This window comes from Rhinolophus hipposideros, assembly GCF_964194185.1.
Source record: "Rhinolophus hipposideros genome assembly, chromosome: 20".
NCBI lineage: Eukaryota > Metazoa > Chordata > Mammalia > Chiroptera > Rhinolophidae > Rhinolophus > Rhinolophus hipposideros.
The window spans coordinates 19,502,385-19,528,340 of record NC_138066.1 but is presented as its reverse complement, the minus strand read 5'-3'; the positions used below and the strand labels follow the sequence as shown (position 1 = coordinate 19,528,340).

The 25,956-nt window shown below is 39.2% G+C and overlaps 1 protein-coding gene across 1 annotated transcript in view; it reads left to right on the top strand.

Moving 5' to 3' along the window:
* Window positions 1-25,956, top strand: part of MYO1D (myosin ID) — a 285,823-nt gene that overhangs the window by 156,886 nt on the left and 102,981 nt on the right. The window contains exons 17-20 of the mRNA XM_081027840.1: window positions 218-441; window positions 5,012-5,156; window positions 5,711-5,815; window positions 13,984-14,097. Of these exons, the coding sequence (XP_080883966.1) occupies window positions 218-441; window positions 5,012-5,156; window positions 5,711-5,815; window positions 13,984-14,097 (588 nt within the window). The remainder of the gene's footprint in view (window positions 1-217; window positions 442-5,011; window positions 5,157-5,710; window positions 5,816-13,983; window positions 14,098-25,956) is intronic.

Here is a 25,956-nt window from a genome sequence, read left to right as displayed (position 1 = left end):
TGTAGACAATGAACGGGCTGGACAACGACAACAAAATGACCGCCCTGACTCCTGGCGCCATCTGTTGGTGGCAGGCAGAATTGACATGGTTTGGCTCTGGCTGATACAGGCCAGGGTCCCGCGCTGAGTCTCTAAGTAGAGAAGCGTCTATGATTTCAAAGTTATCTGCTACTCAGACAGTCAGCAACGTTTTTCTTTTCTTTCCTCTATGGTGAAGGTGTGGCGGGGCACCCTGGCCCGCATGCGGTACAAGAGGACCAAGGCCGCTCTAACAATTATCAGGTACTACCGGCGCTACAAAGTGAAGTCATACATCCATGAGGTGGCCAGACGCTTCCATGGCATCAAGACCATGAGGGACTACGGGAAGCACGTGAAGTGGCCAACCCCTCCTAGGGTTCTGCACCGTTTCGAGGAGGCCCTACAAGCAATTTTTAACAGGTAGGAACCTGTTGGTCTGTGCTGCATCCGTTTATGGCCACGCACTTAATATACGATAGACAGTCACAAAGCCGAGACCATGAGTTTCTTCTATTATAACATTTGCTTTTACCTCATGTCTCCAGTTTTATAGATTTGGCTTTCAAAGGGCATCTGGTTCCCTCTCAAAATAATGGAACTGTCCATTTGTTTTTCCTGCCACAACCCCTGGATCAAGCCATAGCATATTTAAGATAAGCTATTGGCATGCAGACTCTACTTTCTTTTAGTAGCAAAAAATAACGATTTATTAAAATCACCACACGTGACTCAAACTGGAAAGTCTGTTCCTCCTGTCAGAGCAGTGGTTGTCTCTCCTGCTTCACCTAAGATTCACCAGGAGGTTATAATGCCTACCGCTGCCCAAGTCCCACCTCCAGAATGTCCTGTTTAATGGAGCTGGGCCGTGGGGCCCAAGCAGAGATTTTTTTTTTTAAAGTTTCCTTGGTGATTTTAAAGTACAAGGGAGAAAACAACTGTTTTAGAGGAAGCTATTTTGTTAAATAAATGTAAGACATACATACATACATACAATTAACCCTCGTGTAAAATTTGATACCTTTACAGCTGATCTTCATTTTTTTCTAAACTGCCCGGAATCTGAGTTTATAGTTATTCATAGCTCCTTTCTCCTCATTATTTGTCGCCAGTGAGCACCAGATAGACCAGGGGTGCCAAAAAAATGTATACACATGATTTGTATTCCTCTTTTGTTGGCAGTATATATTATTACAATTTGAATACAGTTTTTTTCCTTTCTTAAAATGTGCGTACATTTTTTTGGCAGCCTCTGTATTTAGCTGTGTCTTAGATGCAGCTACCTCATCACCTAAACTCAGCAAATGACCCTCAGATGTGGTCGTTTGGTATCATGGTATTCCACAAGGACACTATGAAATCACGGAGATACTGAATGTAAATCGGTGGCAGATACCAAAAGAGAGCCTGGGTTCATATTCTAGCTCTGCCCCTGCTGTGCAACCTTGGGCAAATTAGTTAACCCCTCTGTGTTCCAGTTTCCTTATCTGTAAAAGGACCATAATCATAGTACCTGCTCATAGGGTTATTGAAAGGATATGAGTAAATATATATATAAAGCATTTCAAATAATGCCTGACACATAATGAGCCCTTTAGAAATGTTTGCTCATACTATGAGTGCATGTACATCGAGAGTCACATATCATTTGGGCCTTTTTTTTGCTCTATTTTTTACACCAGCAGGATTCTATGTATGGTTATGTGACTTGACTGAAAATTAAATCTTGAAAAATCTGTGTAGTATTTTTAAGGGCTGCAAAGAATTAATTGATTTTGATTATTAATATGTTGCACTGTGGCCTGCAGCCTTCTTTTTAGATTCTGAGGTTTTAGGCATGGCCTAGAATTGATTAATTTTTGTAAATTTAGTTTATTCATTCAGCAAATATTTACTAAACACCCACTGTGTCACAGGCGCTGACCTAGGTTCTGTGGTGACAAGCAAGAAAGATGCAAAAGACAGTCCCAGCCATCTTAGGGCTTATATAATCAATGAGCATTTTAAAACTAATATGTCTGCTGTGTTGACCACACACACACACACACACACACACACACACACACACGGTCTCTCTCTCTCTCTCTCTCTCTCTCTCTCTCTCTCTCTCTCTCTCTCTCATCAATCTTGCCAGTTGTGTTCATCTAGTCCAACCGCAAGTTTTTTCTGCAAAGGGCCACACAGTAGATATTTCAGGCTTTGTGGGCTGCATGTGGTCTTTGTCACATATTTTACTTGGTTTTGTTTTTGTTAAACACGTAAAAACTATTGTGAGATCGAGAACAGTACAAACCCAGGCCATAGGCCAGTCTTGGCACAGGCTGTAGTTGACCCACCCCTGATCTAGTCCCTATATCCTATTTAATTTATTCTTGAATTTTTTGATCTGGAATACTGAGAGAGGTGTGTTAAGCATTCCTCTGTGATTGTGGGGCTTGGGCTTTTCTCTCAGCTCTCCGTATGTGTCTGATCATGTTTAAGCTGACTCCTAGCCCTCATTCTCATTCTTTTTCTCTCGGGGAGGGCTAGGAGCCCTGTTTGTGCCTGGCTTTTCCCCGTTTTCATGGTGTTGAGGCCGGTGATATTTATGGCTGCAGCTGGGGTTGTCAGCCACACACATTTATCTATGGCGCTTGCTCGATAGGATGAGCAGCCTGGGCGGCTCTCTCCGTAGTTGTGTAGGTCAGGTCCTGGGTTCCCCAGAATGCCTTTGAAGTCAGTCAGGTATGGACCTTGTCCTGGGCCACTGGGCAGGGAGGAAGGGATAGGCTGACCAGACACATACGCTGAAAACAGACCAACAAACAGAGCAAGGACCTCTCTCCACGGAGAATGAAATCTGGGGCTCAAGGGCTAATTGGGGCAGTTGCTTCTCAAACTACTTCGTGTTATAGGACCTTTCTGTCACTAGTGTCGTTGACTTTGACCACAAGCTGCTCCCAGCCTGTTGCTCTTCCAGCCTCTTTGGGAATGGTCTTAGGATAGTTGGTCCCACTGGAGTGTTGTCTGGCCATGGAAAGTAGAGAAGACGATTTCACCGTTAGGTCGAGCCTTTACTTTCCCATGGTCATTGCTTTGGCAACCTATTCTCTCTGACCCTATTTACTATGGCAGATGTCCTCATGCTATTCTGTGTACAGGGAACTGGCACAGCTCCCTCAATGAACTCCTTCACCTCCTGCCTTCGCTGCCAGCCCCTGCTGCTTCAGGCCCCAGGACGCTTGGGGCCACCTTGGAGAGTGGTTCCTCCCCGTCTGCTGAGCAGATTGCTCAGCGGTGAGCCGCGTCTCCACTAGCTGAATCCCATCTGCTTCATAGCTTCCAGAGAGTCTTCACACCTTCCAGTTTATTGCCATCACTCCCATTTTCTGGTGGTGGTGGAGAGTTTTCCTTATTTTTAGATTTATTCGGTTATTTCAATGGGAATTTGAGAGACAGAGAGAGAAAAACAAACACTTAGGCTCCAGGCGCCGTCTCGAAACAAGAATACGCCTCAGGAAAATCTTCGGTGAAACCAATCTGTCTAACATTTTCTGTATGTAAATTGGGAAAAGAGCACCACTTTTTGATTTTAGTTGAATCTTGTGCTAGTGTTCCGTGGAAGCATAGTTTGAGAACCACTGGCCTTCATCATTTCATCTGCTATAAGGAAATTCTCAGTGCGCGTCCAACCTCCCTGCTTCAGGCTCCTATGGCAGGCAAGAGGGATAAGTACCATGTAGGACTAGGGTGCTGCTAAGAGTGTAAAAGACCTTATGCTTGTTTTTCTCAATCATGAAGAGGTTGTTTTTCGATTTTGCTTTTTGTCGCTTAGACCAAAATACCTTGGAGTCATCTTTCAATTCTCTCTCGTTCTCTTGCTCTCTTGCCCTCACACCTAATCCATCAGCAAGTCCTATTGGTGTTTCCTTCATAACATGTCCAGAACCAACACCTGTGTCTGTCTCCACCACGACCTCCCAGATCCAAGCCACCATCCCTCACCACGTGCAGTACGGAAATAGCCTCCTAACTGGTCATCCTATACCCAGCCCTGCTTCCCTTCAGCCTTTCTTCATGCAGCCGTCAGAATGATCCCGTAAAGCAGGAGGCAGGTCCTATCCCTTCTTTGTTCAGAACTTTCCAATGGCTTCTCATCTCATTCAGAGCAAAGGCCAAAGTCCTGCTTATGGCCCCCATGGCTCCGTGGGCGCTGGCTCTGGCTCTCCCTCTGACCCCCCGCACCCCCCCCCCCGTGACTCTCCCTCCATGCTCGTTCTGCCCTGGCACCCCAGGACTCCTTGCCAGTCTTCTCACACACCAAACAAGCTCACCCTTTAGCGCCTTTGCACATGCTGTTTCCTCTTCCTGGACCACTCTTGCTCAAATAGGCATACAGCTGGCTCCTTCACTTCCTGTGGTCTCTGCTCAGATATTCTTAGCAATGGTGCCTCCCACACCGCCCTTTATAAATAACCGCTGCTCTCTGTCCCTTCCCTCTGCTGCACTGCTGGCCTCCTGGCCTTGCCTCACTTTCTTCCACAGCATCTACCACATCATACATACTGTATATTGACTCAATGCCTGTTTACGTATGAATACGAGTATAAGCGCCTCACAGATGAAAGGGCCTTCATCTGTTTGTTTACCCCTGTGCCTCCACTGCCTAGAACAGTGTCTGGAGTCTGGATAAGAGCCTAGAAAACATGAACGCATAATGATGAATCCAAAGTTGCTATGCCCTAACTATATGTATTATGAGAGTCCACATATCACTAATTTCTAGTTGCTTTGGAAACACACACACAACAAAGCCAGTTTTACAATGTCCCCGTCCACATAAAACTGTGTATTTTAAATAAGTTCTGTGGATATTTTGGAAGCATTTTACTTATTTTAGGGTAGCGTGCAAGTAGTTTGGTTTAATTCTGTTCAGTGGTAGCTTCAGTTGTTTTCTGAGAATGAGTGGTATTGTGTTTCTGAAGTCTGGTGCACTTTGTTTATTTACTTATAGATGGAGAGCATCTCAGCTCATCAAGAGCATACCCGCCTCAGACCTGCCCCAGGTCAGGGCAAAGGTTGCGGCCATGGAAATGTTGAAGGGTCAAAGGGCCGACCTTGGGCTCCAAAGGGCCTGGGAGGGCAACTATCTTGCTTCGGTAAGTCCAGGAGAACAAAGTGGAATTCCTCCTGCTCCCGTAACAAAGAAAGAGAAGAATTTTTCTCCAAGAATTTATAGAATGACTGATTTAGATAGAATGACTGATTTAGATAGAATGACTTCAGAAACTAAATTTCTATGAGAGATACTAAACTAAAAGATTTTATTGCTTCTAGTGTACAATACTTCCTTTTTACCCCACTTTCAAAAGATTTCTCTGTCTTGTATCTATATTTGTTAGGTATCCTCTATAACCTGGTTTTGACCATTTAAACTTTCCCTTGCATAATTCAGCAACCATTTTTAACCACCACCTTTATTGCAATTATTCCCAAAGCTATATTTCATCCTCTCTCCCATTCCTTATTTTAAAATTTTTATAGGACCTTTGGTATTAAAACAACCATTTAGTAGCTTTCCATCTGGGATGGGAGATAACAAAAACGTGTATGGAACTACATGAGCATAGTAATAAAGCACGATACTAAAAGATCACCTTTTCGTCTGAAATGCTAAGCGTATTCACCTCATCATATTTCCTTTTTCTTTCAGAAGCCAGATACACCTCAGACCTCAGGCACTTTTGTCCCTGTTGCTAATGAGCTGAAACGGAAGGACAAATACATGAACGTCCTCTTTTCCTGTCATGTCCGTAAGGTAAGGCGGTCTTGAAACAGACCTCCTTGGAAAGAAAAGACTGATTCAGATGTGACCTCAATAAAACATAACAATAGGTACATAACTAGCTACGTCATCGGTGAGCTATACCCATCTGTGGTGAGGCATTGGTGGGAGGGCTGAGGTGACTGCAAGTTTCAAGTTAGGCTTCTATAAAGCCTTTATAAGGGAAGTGGATGTTTTTGATAACCATTTCTTTTTAAAACAGGAGAGGGAAGGACCTCCGTGAGGTCAAGGATTTGTATTTTACTGCACGTTTGTCTTTCATAGCACCTACTGGTCTTCCTAGTATTTAATGGTCATTTAGTACTTTTTATACATGTTTTATTACTATTTTAAAAAACAAGGGGAGAGGGAAGAAAAACATAGTTTGAAAAAGAGAGATGGACATAGTGCGATTTGGAAGGTGGGGGGAAAAGGTTATGTGCTACGAATATATTCGCTTATCTGAAGCAGGACGTGTGTGGACTGTTACTTACCTGGAGATGATTGCAGTTGGCAAATGGAAGAGTGAAAGATGGAAGGTGGAAGGCAAGGGACATAGTTGTTTTTCTAAAACCTAAAAATACTTGTTTAGAAAAGTAGAGAGAGAGGAAATTTAAATAATTCAAAAAGGGCATTTTTTTTTAAATTACGCAAATAAATTTTAAAATATTGATGAAATGGTGAAATTAAGAAAAGCATTGCGTAGAGTGACCCCAGAAAAGATAGTGATACAAATATGCCAGTATCCAAAAGAGGAATTAAGAAACTATCAAAGAATTATCTCATAGCAGAGGTCCTGGTTTAAGTGATTTTTCAGAGGTATTTTGTTTCAAATTTTCAAAAAGTACATAATTGCAGTGTTATTCAGATCAAAATGACGAAATATTATTTTTCAACTACGACTTGGGCAAACTTTAAAATGCTGATAATGACCAGCGTTTGCAAGGTTTTAGGAAAACACTATTGATGGTCATAAAACAATAAATTTAAAAGGATTGAAATCATACAAAGTATATATTCTCTGACAAAAATGGAGTCAAATTAGACATCAATAACAGAAAGAAATTTAGGGGATGCACAAATAGGTAGAATTTAACTGATGCACTCCTGAATAATCAATGGTCAAAAAGAAATCCCAGGAAAATCAGAACATTAGGAAATGAAGACACAACATACCAAAACTTGCGGGATACAGCTAAAGATGTCTTAGAGGGAAATGGAATGCCTACAATAAAAAGATGAAAGATTTCATATTAATAACCTAATCGTCTACCTTAAGACACTGGAAAAAAAGAGCAAACTAAACCCAAAGCAAGCAGAAGGAAATAGTAAAGATTAGAGCAGAAACAATAAAATAGAGAATAAAAAAAATAGAAAATATTGACAAAACCACAGATTGGTTTAAAGATCAAAAAAATGACAAACCTTTAGCCAGACTGACCAATACTATAACAGAAGAAGGAGATTAAACCTTATCCTTGTAGTTCATAAAAAATGTACCTTACTATTCAGACATTCTAAGGAAGAAGAGATCAATTCAATGTAATATAAAGTTTTTAACAAAATAGAGAGCAGGCAGTTTTCAACTGAGAGTGAAATCAATGTCAAGCAAAGCTTGCTGGCAGTATGGTAGAATCTAATACTGCCAGAAACCAAAGACCAGAGTCTAATTCTGAACTCCCAGATCCAGAAACTGTATTTTATAAAAGTGTACCTAGAGTTGATCAGCCAATCAAGAAATGACTTTTTCCCAACCAGAGTCACAGACCCACACAAAAAAGTATAAGCCCTAATGCCAGTTTGTGAATTTAACAAAGGAAGGCACCGTGTTAGTGATTCCTCGTGTCTACTATTTAGGATACTTCCCTTCTAGTGTCAAACTATCTGGGAAGTCGTATTAGTAATCAGAACAACTGAGCAAAGAGAGTTGGATGGTTTTCACAGTTAACATTCTACTATGTATGGAAAAGCCTGATGTCTCTGATTCTCTCTTTCCAGTGATGGCAATTTGATGTCTAACAGCATGTCTCTCCCCCTGGGTCCTGCTGGGTAAAAACTGAAAATTTCTGTAGGCGTGCTCCTTTATTTCTGAATTCAATGCAAAATAATATTTCTTCACACTATAGATTAGATAATGTCCTCTTTAGAAGCTTTTGAATCCCAAGGATGTACCAAAATAAATTTGACGCGATTTCAATAAAACACTTTTTTATGCTTTCTTTATGAAGCAGCCACTTTCTATTAACTACAGTTATAAAATGTCCTTTAAGGTGAGACACTTCTGCAGATAACTGTTCTCACTCATAATGTGTTTTCTCCCAGGCTGACTCTCCAGGGAAACTTTATCTCTGGCTCCCTGTGGTTCTGACTAAACCTATAAACCGATCACTAGAAGTATTCAGGCAAAAGCAAGAGGATAGTGATTTTTTTTCTTTCGTTGAGGATTTTAGCTTGGGTAGTAGAAGAAATAAAATGAGAGCTGATCTAATCCTGAGTCTATTGTTCAGTTTTTCTATTACTTTATGAATTTAAGTGGAAGAAAATTACTGTCCCTAGGCCATAATTATTATGATTAAGTTTGAATTTACAAATTTATGCAGGTATATGAAAAGTTTTTCTTTCCATTTTGCTTTAGCTGAATTATGCAACGTAAAGCTTTTACTTTGTTACGTGATGTCTTTCTTACTCACTTGATGCGTGTTTTCAGGATGATTTGAGTTGCCAAACAGAAGGTAAAGATTTATGACCTGTTCTCTTTAGAAATTACATTTTTGCAGGAAAAAAAAGAATATAATATTTCTAAACAGAGTTTCAATAAAACTGCTGGTTTGAGGCTTTTATTTGTTGATTTCTAGATTAACTAATGGACATATCATTAAAAAGGACAATACTCTACCACTGTGGCCTATTGTTTTTGACTATTGCATGACCTTGTGAAATTACGCAAAAACATTTTTTTCATATTCTTTTGCAACACATTCATCATATATTTCTCAATATGAATTCACAAAAGATGAGGAACCCTATTGACGTATTATTCAGATTTCATCTTAGATGTTCTCTGTTCTCCAGTCTAAGATGGATACAAATGATGGTTAGTGTTCTCCACTATGGGTTTCACAAACCAGTGTTGTGTTGAATATTAATTTGTTTTCAGAAAGGGTTCCATAATTCCGTTTATTGGGGAAATGCTGGGTTAAACAGTTAAACATGCTCTTTAGGTGCCGAATTCTCAGAGCCTTTAATAGATTTGTGGGTTATAAATATCCCAGGGACGCTGTGGTTTACATTGTTCCTCAAACCAACTTGAGTTGGACCCCTTTCTTTCACAAAGTATCACATCAGGCCCACGTTGTGCAAAACAACTTAGAAAATGCTGATGTAGAAGCCCTACAATCACTTGTTTCAAGTCTCCTGACAAGGGCCAATTCACTTGTATGGCAAAAACTATTGCCACGCAAAGCGAATAATTACTACCCAGAGTCATCATTATTTCACCACATAAACTCTATTTTATTCTTAATTACAGATACCATTTTTGACAAGTTGAAGACTGAAAAATATACTTTGGTTATAAGGAAACACTTAGAGAATTGACTGGTTTCTAAAACACCGAGGCAAAAGGGAGAAGACTGGCTAAAATTCAAACTAAAACTTGAGTTTTAGTTTGCTATATCCTACCTATTGCAATATATAGTACTATGCCCCATCCCACCTGACCTAATTTACTCAGCTGTATATCCTACCAATGCTAATGATGTTTTCAGATTAATCTCTGACTTCTTTGTTTGCATCTTGAAAATAAGATCTTGGAAGTAGGAATGGGGCATTTATATATCACCACTGTGCCTTCTGGTCTACTTAGTGGAGGGTTTTCAGTAGTTTTTGTTGTTTTGTTTTGCTTTCCTTTTTCTTCTAGTCACTGAGAAACATGACATTGAAGTTCAGTAATTTTTAGTGCTCGGTACTTTGACTTAAATATTACCCAAATCTAAAATTAAAACATGCTAATCAGCAAGTAATTAACTACATAGTTATAAAATATCCCGTTGTTAATTCAGTCTGTTAGAAAAAAAGATTTACCTGCAAATGTGAGCATTTTCTCTAATTAGCATTCTACAAAATCACACACACATACATTTTCTCTCAATCCCATTACCTAGTTTTATTTTCTTTATACATTATATGAAATTATTTTCACTCACAAGTTTCTAATCTGTCTCAACACAATCTGCTCGTCTCACAGTCTTATTATAACCAATGGCTTCATATCATTCCTTTGTATATCATCAGCAGCTTATAAAGTGCTTGAAAATGCACATTGTAAATCTTGGGGGGAAAACCATTTATCAAATTACCTAATTTGAGTAAATGTTAACCGGTATAATTTTTTTAAATTAATCGGAGTCATGTGCAGGACTAAGAAATGTATAGGAAAACAAATTCAGTCCCATTTTAGATTTCTGATTATAGAAAGCCGTTTTCTTAATGAAATTGAGAGTCTAGAGATTTGATAAGGGTAGCTACTACCAGTAATACAAAGCTGCAAATACAGGCACAGATATGTTTCTCCAGGTATGTTTCACTCAGGACAGTTTGCCTGGCCTGACGGTGTTCTGTGTGTATAATCTTATAATGATGGCTAGTCTTGAAACTTACACTCTGAAGGGAAAAATTAAATTAACTCATGGGAAAGACACTGTATGAGAAAAGAAAATGTACAAATAAGGCTCAACAATTCCAACCAGGAGAATAAATAATTCCAAATTAGCAATCCATGTGCTTATATAGTGCATGCTATGCTAGAGAGCTTTTTTATGAAAGAAATAGCTTACTCTCATAAAGGGGCTTGCAGCCTCAGAAATAAAAAAGCAAAAAGTCCACAGGTCCTTTTTCTTCAGTGCAGAAATAAAGTTTTTCCAGGACCAAACTGGGCCATGGGGACTTAAGCTACTTAGCCCCGTGCTTCTATTTGCCACTTGGGGATTTTTTTTCCCATACATTGTGCAACCTCCCCAGTGTACTGCAGCCATCTCCATCTGTTTTTCAGTCTGACAGTTCCTATCATCAACACTGATAGGCTCATGTGGGGAAGAAGAGTCCTTGAAATTATTCTGTGGGATTAAAAGTGCTCTCAGAACCAACTGATGAGCAAGTCTGTAGTGACTGCCATAGGTTGCCCACTTCTGTACTGGAGGCTGGGAGGGACGAGACAAAAGATACCATATGCTTACAACCCTCAAGGAGCTGCCAGTCAGCCTGGAAGACAGAATTACTGTTCATGAAATAATAAGGCAATCGAAATCTGTCATGGATATTTGAGATTCTACAGTGTTTTTGTTTTTATCGATGCGTTTTATTGAGGTATAATTTATATACAGGTAAATACACAAATCTGAAGTATATAGTTCGTTGAATTTTGACTAGTACATCGACAGATGTAAATTACAACCCTATCAAGATACAGAACGTTCCCATCACCCTAAAAAGCTCCCTCATGCCCCTTCCCAGCCAAGTCCTACCACCACCAGAGATAACCACTGTTCTAATTGCTTTTGACACAGATCAGTTTTGCTATTTCTTAACCATTAGGAAAGAAATTATACAGTTGTGTATAAGATTTTTACTTTGTTTTGAAGTGAATTTGTTATCTTACTTATAACTGTTGAAAACTTATTTGTAGTGATTTTACAAGGAAACCAGCTTTTATTATATATACTTCCAATATTAAGACAATCTGTATAACCTTTTATATTGGCTGAGTTAATTAGACCTAGATTAGTAAGGTTATAGTCATTAGATTAATTATCACAAAATTAATAAGTAAAACCAACCTCTTTTGCAAAACAGAGCTTCAACTGCAATTTTTTAAACACAGTGTTCTACATAATTATTTTAACAAGTATATTTTTTAAATAACATCCCTGGTCTAAAAATTACAAGTCAACTGTCCTTGAAATTATTAAGGCTTTCCAATTATTAAATGAAATATTTGCCCTTTTAGTAGAGAGATGTAGAGAGTAGCTCAACTTCGTAACAAGAAGATACAGACTAATAATAGATGTAACTTGATTGCCTTGGTCTTTATAAGCACCAGTCAACCTTCTTCCCTATCTTTCTTTTCAGACAAAGAGTAAAGACATAGCCAGTGTTTTACATTAGCAAAAGCTCTTAGGCCAGTGCTCTTCATATTCTCAAATATCCTGCTTTAAAAGAAAAACCTTGTGCCCTTTGGTTTCAATCTTAATTTTTCTTTTTGGTTCATTCTTAAATTCTACATATATTCTATATACTGATTCTACAACTGTGAAATAGAAGTTCAGAGAAAAGAGCGATCATTTTTTTTACTATGAAATTAAAGAGGTTTTATAATGATCTAACTTGAGCAATATCTTGAAATATACATAGATGAAAAGGAAGGAGTAGAAAATCATAAAGAGAACATAACACGAGAAAAACCTGTCACACAAGAGCAGAGCCCTTGACATAAAGCGAAATAAGTGGCAGGTGGGAAAACTTGAGAGTCAGGTAAAGGAATCAGAATCTGAGTGGAGAGGGACCTTGGAGATCCCTAGACTTCCTGTTCCAACCACACCCACAGCAGATGCCCACTTAGCTTCTGCTTGCGTCCTTTTTGTGTGGGGTACTCACTGCCTTCTCATCTGGCCCATTCTTCTTATGGGTAGTAGTAATACTTAGGAGACAATTATTTGTGCCATTGGCAAGTTGAAGACCCTGTCCATTTTTAAACATATAGATTTAATGACACACTGTCACTCTAGTTTAGGGAATTTAATCTGAAATACACCTTCCCAGGGCATTAGGAAAGGGGCAAAATGAGGGTTTCAAATAGGGGTTACCTTTTTTTTTACAGCTTTATTGAGATATAATTCACATCCCCATACAATTTACCATTTTAAAATATACAATTCAATAGCTTTTAATATATTCAGAGTTGTACATCAATCACCACAATCAATTTTTGAGCATTGTCATTACCCACAAAGAAAACCACACCCCTTCGCTGTCATTCCCCAAAGCCTCTCATCTCTCCAGCCCTACATAACTGGTAAGCTACTTTCTGTTTCTATAGATTTGCTTATTCCAGACATTTCATATAAATGCAATCATACAACATGTGGTCCTTTGTGACTGGCTTCTTTTACTTAACATGATGTTTTCAAGGGTCATCCATGTTATAGCATGTATCACTACTTCATTCTTTTTATTGTCAAATTATATTCCGTTGTATGGATATATCAGATTTTATTTATCAGTTCATTAGTTGATGGACATTTGGGTTATTTCTACTTTTTACCTATGATGATTAATGCTGCTGTGAACATTCAGGCACAAGTTTTTGTGTGATTATGTTTTCGATTCCCATGGCTATATATACCTAGGAGTGAAATTTTGGATCATATGGTAATTTTATGTTTATCTGGTTGAGGAACTGCCAGACTGTTTTTCCAAAGTGACTGCATACATTATGTTATATTCCCACCAGTAGTGATGAGGGCTCCTATTTCTCCACATCCTGGTCAGCATTTGTCATTATCTGTTTTTTTTTTATTATTGTCATCCGTTTGGGTATGAAGTGGTATCTCATTGTAGTTCTGATTTACATTTCCCTGGTGGCTAATGGTGTCAAACATCTTTTCGTGTGCTTGTTGGATATTGTTATATCTTCTCTGGAGAAATGTCTATTTAAATTCTTTATCCATTTTTTAATAGGGGTTTTTTGTCTTTTTATTGTTGCGTTATATATTCTAGATACAATATATATTCTAGTCTTTACATATTCTAGATACAAGTCCCATATCAGATACATGATTTGCAGAAATTCTCACCTATTCAAAATTTGGGGGTTATCTTTTCATTTTCTTTAGTGTCTGGGTTACACGTTTTCAGTCCTTTAATTCTTTCGTGTTTTTCTTGTTTCCCTGTTAAATTGTAAAATCGTGAAATTTTAATTGTAAGAATCCACAAATCTGGAAACTGCTACTCCTTTTAGATCTCTGTTGCGTACCGTGGAGTGGCCATACATCTGTTAAAGAATGTGTCTCAACAACCAACCGCTTCTGCGCGAGATGTTTTCCTGGCAGATAATTTGATTTCATTCTTCATGAGATGATGTAGTTTATCGGCTTGTTTTCTTACAGGTCAATCGATTTAGTAAGGTGGAAGACCGAGCAATTTTTGTCACTGATCGTCACCTGTATAAAATGGATCCCACTAAGCAGTACAAGGTGATGAAGACCATCCCTCTGTACAACGTAAGTACTCTCTGCTTCTCTCTGAATAAAGGATTAGCCACCCGGTGTTCACGGACCACTAATGAACTAAACCTTTGGGGCTTTAGGAAGCCCATGAATTCCGGAAATTTTATGCCAATCTTATGTTTTATACAAATGTACAATTTTCTATAAAGGTCCAAAGTTTCCAATAGATTAACAAGACTTTTTTTTTTTTTTTAAGGGTAAAGATTCTGCATTCTATGTGATCTTTCTCTATTCCTCGTCCTACTCACTGCTTAAATGTTGTGACTCGTAATATATTTTCTTATTTATTTTCATAAGGCTTGTTTCTGGAAATGGAATCAGGTAGAGAAACAGTAGATAATTACTTTATGAAAACATTACCTCTCTTTTAAATGTAAAATGTATGCTGTTTCCAGAAGTTCTTTTCTTTTTTCTTTCTTTTTTCCTTTGGTTTCTTTTGCTGTGCAGAAACTTTTAAGTTTCATATAGTCCCATTCGTTTATTTTAGCTTTTACTTCCATTGCCTTTGTAGTCAAATTCATAAAATGCTCTTTGAACCCAAGGTCCATAAATTTAGTACCCATGTTTTCTTCTATGCAGTTTATTGTGTCAGGTCTTATGCTTAAGTCTTTGATCCATTTTGAATTAATTTTGGTACATGGTGACAGATAACAGTCCAGTTTCATTCTTTTGCACGTGGCTATCCAATTCTCCCAGAACCATTTATTGAAGAGGCTGTCTTTCCTCCATTGTATGTTTTTAGCTTCTTTGTCAAAAATTATCTGTCCGTATTTATGTGGTTTTATTTCTGCGTTCTCAATTCTATTCCATTGGTCTATGTGTCTGTTTTTCTGCCAATACCATGCTGTTTTGATTATTGTAGCCCTATAGTACAAGCTAAAGTCAGGCAGTGTGATACCTCCAGCATTGTTCTTTTTTCTTAAGATTGCTTTGGCTATTCGGGGTCTTTTGTGGTTCCAAACAAATCTGATGATTTTTTGTTCTATTTCTTTAAAAAATGCCATTGGGATTTTGATGGGGATTGCATTAAATCTGTATATTGCTTTGGGTAATATGGCCATTTTAACTATGTTGATTCTTCCAATCCATGAGCATGGAATGTCTTTCGATTTCTTTGTGTCAGAAGTTCTTTTCACCAATATATTTTTCCTCTGATATAAACCTACTCAGCTATTCATTGTCTCCGTGTCATCTTCAAATTCTGTGATCATTCCTTATTTGAAATAAGAAATCATCTCAGTCTTCTTGAATCTCAGTGTGAGATTTTTATTTTATTTTTTTTATCTTTTTCCTGCTTTATGGAGTCTGCCTTACAAGTGACTGTTCTGATTCTTCACAAAGATCTTCGTGGATTACTGGATCTTTGTATGTGTGAGGTGGTTTTTCTCTGTCTGCTAGTTCTTAAAGAGGGAGGTCTGTGTTTCTCCAATAATGGAATCTGTGAGGACTCTGATTCCAGATTATTTTAAATCCCTTTTGGTCTCTGCAAAAGGAAATAGGAAGCATATTGTTTTGTACTTTTACTTTGTTAAATCAGGAATTCTTTTCTGTTGGTTGTGAGGTACAAAGAAGGCAGATTATCCTTGGCTTTGCTAAATGATTTAGAACATCACTGCAGGCTTCTTGCCCTGATTGTGGGGTTGAGATCTGTCTCCATTACACATTCCCCCCAACACACACACACACACACACACACACACACACACACACCTTTCTCCCTTTCAGTAGAGGCTAAAGGATTGCAGCTAAGAAGAAAATGCTATGTTGAGACATTCTTAGCAAAGACTTGTAATCTTAGATATCGGTTACAGTTTAAGCCTCATAACTTTGCAATCTTAAAGTAAGAGGTGGAGGAAGATAAGGGGAAGAACCCAAATTTTGTCAAAGTTTAACAAAGTGTGCAGCCAAACAAAAATAAATTATGGTGTGCGTTTCTCTCATCAACTTTCTGTTAATGGGAACTCAATCAAGCCCAAGATATAAATTCAATAAATAGTTAAACAACTCTTTGCACTGAAGTTATTTTCACAAACTGACTTCCTTTTTTATGTTGCCTGGTGTATACACGTATTTATAGTCACTGTTCCCTTTCATCACATGTTATTAATGTTATCAATTTTATAGAATGATATCATACAAATGAACAGTGTCTAACAATTGTAGTAAAGGTAAAACTATGTCAATAGGATGGGTGCTGCAGTAGGAGGCTGCAGATGCTGTCAATACTCTCCCTACATCCCCTTGTCTTCCCTTACTTTTGTGCATACCAGCCTATGTTCCTTCCATCAGCCAACATCTTTGTCAAAAGGCTACACTCCGGCAGCCAGAACCAATCCACTTTGCCCTCTCACACAGAGGGCTGGAAATGCCCACCCCCTCCCTCCCCAACACTTAATGACTAATGCGTGCTGCGGGGAGGAGGAGGGGTAAATACGCCAACACCACCACTCATTAGCCAAGATAATTCTGCGGTGTGTTTTATACCATCGCCTAGAACGTCCCTGCAGGAGTAAGCTGCAGCTGCCCGTAGTGGTACCTGGCTTCACCAGCCCTACTGGCTGCCTGCCCTTCCCTGAACCACCTCCCCACTCTCTCACCAGTGCCCCTGCACCTCCCAAATCAATGCTGTATGCTCATCAGCCTTTGTCTCCTGGTGTGCTTCTGGGAAGAACTAACTTCTGAGGAGTGGCGACCTCGTAGGAGGGAACAAGATGACCGGGATAGGGGACTTCCAACTGTATCCATACAAATGTTTTAGAGTGTGAAGCAAATATGGCAGAATATTACATCTGGATAACAAGGATATATTTGTTATTTTATTCCTTACACCCTTTTTGTATGATTGAACTATTTTGAAATTGAAAGCAAATTTTAAGACAAGGAACCTTTAAAAAATGATAAAGCTAATAATAGGGATGAAGACGCTTTACGGGGATTAGGAAAATGATTTCAATTTTAACCATGTTGAGGTTTAGGTATTGATGAAACTTACAAGTATATATCCCATAGATAATAGGAAGTCTAATATTATAGAGGGGAAAGAATTCACTTACGATAAAAACTTAAGAGGGAATCATGTAGAAGCTGAAATTATGAGTCTAGAGGGAAAAAGGTGGCAGATTATTAATATATATATATATATTCATACGTTAAATGGTGGGAAAAAGAGAATAGCAGAAGGAAGGAAATGGAATAAAAAGGAAATCTCTCTATGGTCCTCCATTTTCTCCTCTCTCTTTTAATGTGCTACATGAGCTCTACTTTCCCTTCAGTTCCATCAGGTTATGAATTATTCTAGGAAAGAAAAGAACTCTGACAACACTGTGTTTCAGAATCCAATTGGAAAGTTTTCAGAAAGAAGAGTCATCAGTAAAACCATATAGCTAAAGGTCCCACACTTCTCTCATTCTCTACTTTTCATTTTCTCCTTCTGCATTGGCTCCAGGGACAGACTGTGACCACAACTATCTTAAGTACTATTTTTGCTTTGCTTTGGGGAAAGAGACACGTGATAGTAAAGGAAGGGAGCCTCATGGAAACCCAGGACACACTACCATTCAGGTTTTGAGGCAGCTCTGCGAGACCATGTTATCCTGTAGGCCCTCAGATAAGTTTCTGCCATTCTCAGTTTCTGCCACTTCTCTTTGTGTGTCTTCTTACTTTCGGTCGCTTTTCTTGCTGGACAACATGGGCCAACGCTGGGCTCACATCAAAATCAGCCAACCCAACAAACCATTAGAGACTCGTCCTGCAGTAACATATTGAACAGTGTCTCAGATGAGGCCTCACCATAGCAACCAATTCTGCATGATCCAAATTGGTATTTTAGTTCTTTGTCAAGCACTTGCAAATCTATGCAGAGTTTTTCCTGACTTTTCCTAGTATAGCATGAATAATTATTATAATTCATTCTGGATATAATTGATCTCTTCCCTGTACAATTTTTTACTATTGTCCCTAAGCCTAAGTCACATTTGTACCTTAGTCACAAATCATGCTGAATTGGGCGTGGGTCATTAGATTTTCCCAGTGAGAATGGATCAGTGGGAGAGAAGGGCTTCAGATAGGCCAGGTTCATAGGGCATCTTTGGGTCCTTAGACTCGTCCCACCTACCCCATTCCAATTGCCAGAATCCCAATCTTTGTCAAACAGGACTTAAATTGTGCCTTATATGTAGTAATTTATGGTACATGTGTGCGTGCATGCCTGTGTGCATGACTTATTCTAAATTTTGGGTCATAGAAACAGACCACTAACTCTTTCTCACTTATCAAAAGCTCTAACTGGGTGTGAACTTTAAAAAGATATATTTTCTACTTTCAATTAGCAAGAAAGGAATGGAATAAAGGACATCTTTGATAAGGTGTCTTTCCTGCCCTGAGAACTTCCTACTCCCTCAAAGGTCACTGCTACTTCTCTCCCTCTGAGTTTTTATTACAAAATTTTCAAATGTTTAGAGAATGGAAAGAGTAGTACAGGGAACACCCATAGGCCCTCCACCTACATTCAGTAAGTGTTTATTTTCTGCCATATTTGTTTTCTCTCTCCCTCAGGACACTTCGCCATTAAAATGCTCCTGTGTACATTCCCCTAAAAAAGAGAACATTCTCCTTTAGAACCACACTACTTTTTTTCATACCTAAGAAAATTAATATTTCCATAATCTCATGTAATATCCAGTACACATTCAAATTTCCTCAAATGTTCCAAGAATGTCTTTTACACCTATTTTTTAAAAAACAAAATCCAAACTGTTCTAAGTGGCTGCTCCATTATATATTTGCTGTAGTATACAAGAGTTCTGGTTTCACCACATCCTCACCAACACTTACTGTGTATGTCATTGACTTTTTAAAGAATTCAGGACTGGTCTTGTCTGGATTTGTCTGATTGTTTCCCTCGTGGTTCATTTAACTTACGCTCCTAGTCCCTGTATTTCCTATAAACCGGCAGTTAAATCAGGAGATGTTAATTTTAGTTGAGTAGTACACTTCCACATACTTAAGATTATGCCTTGTATCTCAACGAAAATGGCACACATACAGCTCACGCTGCCTTGTATATCATCCTTGGAAAAGGTTTCACTGTTGCCTAAATTTCTAACTGCTTGTAGAATAAACCACCTGTTTTCCTGTGAACAACTAGAATTTCGCATAAAAATTAAGATAAATATCGCCGTCGAATATTTACCTGTTAATAAGTTGCCCATCACTAACAATGCCTGTTATTTTTAGTTTCTTTTTCCGGTCTTTTTTCATAACCAAATTCTTCCAGTATTTTGCTCTTAATGTGTTTTTTTAAGCTTTTAAAGTTTATTTCTCCTCTCGTGAAAAATCTGCACCATCACCCCAGATAAAGTCACTGCAGAATCTTGACTCCTTTTTACCAGCACCAACAGTGGCCTTTGCAGTCCCCCGCCTTTCTCCATTCTGTCGTTGCGTCCCTTTCCCTGTTTCCCTGAGGGCTTTTTCTTCGCAGACAGGCCATGTCTTGCAAGTGTATGTTTGGGATCATTTTTCTTTGTGTAATCCCAGGAACCATAAGTCATGCCGAAGCCAGTTGTCTTGTCACCACCACAATGGGTTCTGAATCCAAATACAAAGATGACATCTCGTGTGGTCTTGTACACTCTGGCTAGTTTTTCCCAAATTTCTGTCTTAGGTACTATTGCCCTTCCAGGGTGAAGGACATCAATGATCATTTGTTTCTGCTGGAGTAGTTGGCTGGTCATGAACTTTCCTTTTTTAAAATGTCATAAAATGGGAATCCTACAGTTGTAGCCTTTTGAGACTGGCTTCTTTCACTTAGCAGTAGGTATTTGAGGTTCTTCCATGTCTTTCTATGACTTGATAGCTCATTTCTTTTTATCACTGAATAATACCCATTGTGTGGATGGACCACAGTTTATCCATTTGCCTACTGAAGGACATCTAGGTTGCTTCCAGTTTTGGGGCAATTATGAATAAAGCTGCTATAAACATTCACATGCAGATTTTTATGTGGACACAAATTTTCAAATCATTTGGATGAATATTTATGAGCAAAATTGCTACATTGTGATAAGACTGTTTGGCTTTATAAGAAACTGCCATACTGTCTTCCAAAATGGCTGTACCATTTTGCATTCCCACCAGCAATGAATGAGAGTTCCTGTTGCTCCACATCCTCACCAGTATTTGGTATTCAGGGTTTTTTTTCATTTTAGCCATTCTGGCAGGTGTGTAGTGGTATCGTTTATTTTTCTATTACCCTCAGCTATGTAACTCAGCACACACTGGGGTCTCAGTTAATCTTTAACTATGGGTGTCATCTCTCCGCTCTCTGTCGGTAATTGGTTTGTGCTCAGGAGATAAAGACTGATCTTTATATAAGCCTAAGCAAAATATAATTAAAAGATAAACTTGGCACCTTTGTTTCCTCCCATTAGCAAAAATTATTCAATCAACTTATCATGTAACAATGATTCCAGAGTCACTCGTCACAGGAAAGATAAAAACAGGAAATCGTCACAGGTATTTGAGAGTATTTTCAGTAAACATTCATTGTTCTCGTAAATGGCACGGTCAAATAATTGTCAATGGCAATCATTCAAGTTACAGGTGAGCCCTTTGTTAGCCACAGAGTGGCTTTCTGTGTAGCACTACTATGCAGTTAGGTTAGGGCTTCCACCCGCTGGAATCTGTGTTACTGTCAAATTCATATCATCCCCCTGGAGTCACTCTCTACACTATATCTATAAGTGGTAATATCAAATTAAAGCATTAATTCCAATATAGTTGTCAAGCAAGGTTAACATTTTTACAGAGTGAGGTCAGAATTGGAATGTTTTCACGAAGCTGAGAGACTTGTGGTCGCTGAGGCTTGCCATGGAGAACAAAGGCAAGAAGCAATCCACATAATTAGTGATGTTGTATTCAGAACTTTGATTACAACCTCTTCAACTTGCAACATCATCCTAGAGATCACTATAAATCGGTGGGAAAGCCTGCACCCCATGGCTGCCACACCTTGCGGGAATCCGTGCATTTCTGCCATTCAAGTTCATGTGGCTCACCCCAGCCGGCGCTCTCGGAGCTGGCTGCCAAGATTGAGTGTAATTTGCATAAACATAAAATCTGTTCGCTGGTTTCGAGTGAGACTGAATAAACTGAAACATTTAACCTGACCTCAGCTAGAACTCTTCTTTACCCTATTGTTGGTGAGTTATGCCTGATGGGTTGGTTTGGAAAATGTTTGAGTCTTGCCTATTAATGCTGTTTGATATAGTCCCTTTTTATCAGTATGGGCTTGATGGCTAAGGAAGCAGCCAATTAATTACACAAATACCTCCTTTTTCTGTGGAGAATTCAAAGCAAGCAAGGGAGAGAAAAGAGACAATTATCTGAACTGATGTGCCGGTTTTGTAGAGGTAAATGGATTGTAATTATGCCAGGCTTCATGCTTTATTACTTTATCTGACGTGACTTGCTGGAAAGATACTGTTTCATGTGGAAGACGGATTGTCCTTGTAATATGTACAGGGGTGAACCCTACTGAAATCCATTGGCCGCCAGCTCTGCTCCCCATCATCCTTTCTAAAGCACCCTACCCTCATGGCACTGTCCCAGGAGAAGGTGTTTCCATGGTAATCTCAATGGAGGCAGTCAGCTGACATCTGGCACCGCCTGAGCTGGTGTGCGCCAGCCTTCTTCCCTCTCCCAGCCCTCCCTTGAGCCTTTAAACGATATTTATTAGTCCTCTTTAATGGAAAGTATATAACCCCTTAATGTCAGGCGCCGAGTGGAACGCAGGTTTATTCTTTATTTAGGTAATAAATTTACCTTCCTAATTAATTCTCAGTAGAGGTCCCAGAAGCTGTATTATTTTGAACATCTTATGCAAACGTTTACATTTTTGCCTGTTATGACAAAGAGAGTTGCTCGGCAATATTAGCTATTTGGAAACCCGTAGTCTTAGAAAACAGTGATCTCTCTATAAAGAAGAATTTTTAAAGATCCAGATGTTAAGGTTTCAGTTTAATTTTTCAAGACTCTCTTCTTCCTCTGATGGCTTTGGCAATGAAACAATCTTTCCACTCTCTGTGTAATTTGTTTTAACCGGTCATGAATTTATTGTTGGATTTGAGTGAGCCACGTGGTTTTAAAATGTATCTAAGAAATGTGGCGTCTAGTCATGTCCTCTCATTTTTTTTTCTCAATAAGAGAGAAACAAGTCAGAATTTCAGAGCTACCCTATTGATTGTTTTCCTGACACGTGTTTCGAAGTGAATGCCTTTTGTCGTACCAGTTAGAGACCACAGCTCATGTTAAACAGTACTAACCAATTTATAATGTCAGAAGTCAGTGCTCTCTGGCAGGAGGTAGAGTCCATTTTCATAAGGACTATACTTGGAAATTCAATTACAAACATGAAAGATGTCCCAAACCAGTGTCTGAAAGCAACAATCATTAGAGCCAATTTATGACTCCTTTAAAAAGCTATCTCATTAAACAAACACAAAGCCTTTTAAAAACTAAAGTATAAGAAAATTAGTACACTACCATCCTACCGGTGTTTTATCCAGGGGTCAGATTGCTAAAAACAAGATCCTTCTAAAACAAAGCCCGAAATGGAGGCGTATACATAAAAAGATCTCTGCATTTGCAGAAATACATGTCACTAAGCCAAGGCAATAGTAGGCTCCCTTTTACACAACTCTTATCAGAGTTCTCTTTCATGCCATAAACGTGTTTGAGTACCTACTGCGCACTGTGCATTCTCTAGGCATTAGCGATGGAATAGTACAACCCACTGTCTCTGCCCATAAGGCCTTCCAGCACAGGCCTGTGACAGCTGTGTAACTGAACATTACTATACCATTCTCCCAAGAGGAAACTATTGCTCAGAAAGGCATAGTAATCTCCCCAAGGTCACAGAGCTCACAGGGACAGGAGCTGGCTTCTGTCTGACCCTGGAGCCCACCGCATCACAATCCTGAAGGTGTCTTCCTACTGCTTCCTCCCTTTTATGACAAATAACACGTATAACTAACATCCTGTTTTAAGGAAAGAAATAACAGAACTAACATTTGTTGCATGCCGGATGCCAGGCATTAGATGATTTAAATACACTGTATCTCCATCTTTATAGGATTCCTGTGCGGGAAGTTAAGTATCACTTTATCCATGAAGAAACCAGTTCTCAGAGAAGTTGACCACTAGTGCAGGATTTCAGGAGAGATTTTTCAGACGCTAAAACCCAAAGGAGCCGTAAGACTAGGCATCTTCTGGCTTAGGTACCTGCGGTGCACTCTTTCTCTTTCTGGCTCCCATTTCCCCTTGTTTATTTACATAAGTCTTTCTTGCAATAATAATTGCTTTCTAAAATATTTCATCTTAACCTTTTGAGGATATGTGACTTGTAGGCCCTGGGGATCCCTTAGGAAACTACATAATCAGGACTAGAGCTTCTGGACTGGCCGTGTTCTGCTTGTATGTCAAGGGCTCTCAAGGTATGGTCCATTGGGATACAGGAAAGAGAAAGAAAACCTTTGCTTCATTTCTGTTGGAGAGAAGAAAAACCAAAACAGCACCTTGAAAGAGAGCTGTCACATTGTACTTCTTCTATTTGCACAGCTGTTTCTCTCTTAATTGCAATCCTATCTTTTCCCAGAAGAAACATGTCGGAAAATATACTACAGTCTCAGGCAGGCCAGAAAAAAAGTGTGTAACCTGATTCTTTGGAGATTTGAAATTGATTTTACTTAGTTTCCACTTTTAAAGCACAAGTCAAAAATCATAGTAGCATCTAACTGAGAGGTTCCGAACCTTGGCTGCGCATAGCCTGAGACATTTTTTAAAAAATTCCGATACCCAGGCCATACCCCAGACCAATGAAATTGAATCTTGGCAGGTAGACCTAAGCATCAGCATGTTTTGAAGCTCCCCAGGTGAGTGTCGTGTGCAGACATGGAGCAGAGCCACTGACCTAGCTATTCTGTTCTCCAGATTCATTCACTTTTGTTCTAACTATTAATATTTCTTAGAAGTATGTGGTAAAGTTGGACTTGCCTCCAAATTCAATTCTGCCATTCGATTTTTTTCTCAACTCTGTGCACATGCACACAGGCAAGAGAGACAAAAACAGAGGGAGGGACAGAGTTTTCTAGAAAGCTTCATGATCTTGTGATCCGTATCAAAAATTAAATCTTCTTTATGGTACTGACTGGTTTCATGTTGAATATTGTCTTATCGGAAGATTTTCCTTAAAGGAGAGTAATATAAGATAACGAAATCACCTTATATTTGATGACTTTATCCCTTGTAATGGACATCCGCATACATTGTCTCATTTGACCCTCCCCACATCACGGGGAGATGGGCTACACTGGTCCTAAATAAACGAGCTTGTTTCTTTGTCATTGGTTAAGGTCCAGAGCAAACTTTTTCTTTACCCTGAATTGTTATGATGAAGTTGCTGTGCACCTCATACAGGGAGAATCTGATTTTCTAATATAACCAACATAAAACATACTTCATTTTATTAGAATCATATCTAAATAAAGACATCTTTACAATGTGCCACAGATGGGAGTACGTGGAATGGGGTAAAGAACATTGACAAGTTCAGGATTCTCTCTCTTGACGTTGCTCAAGTACGTCTTGGGCTTCTGTGGATGGAACAGTCATCTTGCTCCTTAGGACGACACCTCCAGTGTCATCCCTTACTGCCCTGCTCCATCCCTTACTACCATTTTACACGGCTTGTTGAGTTGTAAAAATGTCTCACATTGCATTTAAAGACCATTCCACTATAAATGTTAATGGACAATAGAGAAATCCCATCCCAGTAGAGTCTGGCAAACGCAGATGTTAGGATACGTGGAAGCATATGGGTCGTTGTTGAATTTATGCCCTGTTTTCACAACAGCACCCACCTCAGTGGAATACTGAAGCCTGAAATGGGATGCAGGTAAATAAGCCTGAAATGATGCGTGTCAAGTCCGTAGCCTCGTTCTTGTCCCATAATTGTAAGCTGCTCTCAGCCCCCTTGCAAATTGACAGTCCCGTGCCTGTAGAAACCCGAGGAGTAGGATGAAGTCAGCACTCAGGGCCCTCCCTGTTTATTCTTTCCTCTTGCTTTTCATTCTGCCTGGAGTGTCCTCCCAGATACTTAACTGCATGGCTCCCTAACTTCATTCAGGTCTCTGCCCAAAATAACTTCAAAGGGGTTGTCTAGAATGATCAATTCTGTCCCTCTCTATGCCTTTATTGTACTACTTTATTCCTCTTCATAGACCATGTCACCACTGTCCATTATATAGTTGTTTACACTCGGGCTCCCCCATAAATTCCATTAGAACATAGACTCTGTGAATAAAGGGTTGTGGACTCTTGTTACTGCCATGCAGTAGGTGCTCAATAAATGGGTGTTGATGACTAAGTTGGAGGGGTCAAAATTGGGGGCAAGGAAAGCTGTCAAGAGGCTGCTGCTCTAATCCTATTAAGAAGTTGCAAGAGCCTGAATTCATGCAAGGATGGCTGAGAAGGGTAAAGAGGGCTGATGCAAGAACTATTTAAGTGGTAGAAATAAGAGGCCATCGGCACTGAGGATACAAAATGGTCTAGACTCATAGGCTTCTGTCTTGGACACCTTGGGTGGATGGCAGTGCTGCTTATTCACCGAGATGGGAAATGGAGTGGGGAAAAGTGGGGATGTGGTAGGAAAGTGTGGAAATAAGTTCATTCTTAAATAGATTTCATTTGAGGTGTTTGAAGAACAAAAAATGGAGAACATTTTTGTCTGGAGAACAATCCAGAATGAAGACATAGATTTGGAAGCCATTAATGTGTAGTAGCTGAAACTATAAGAGT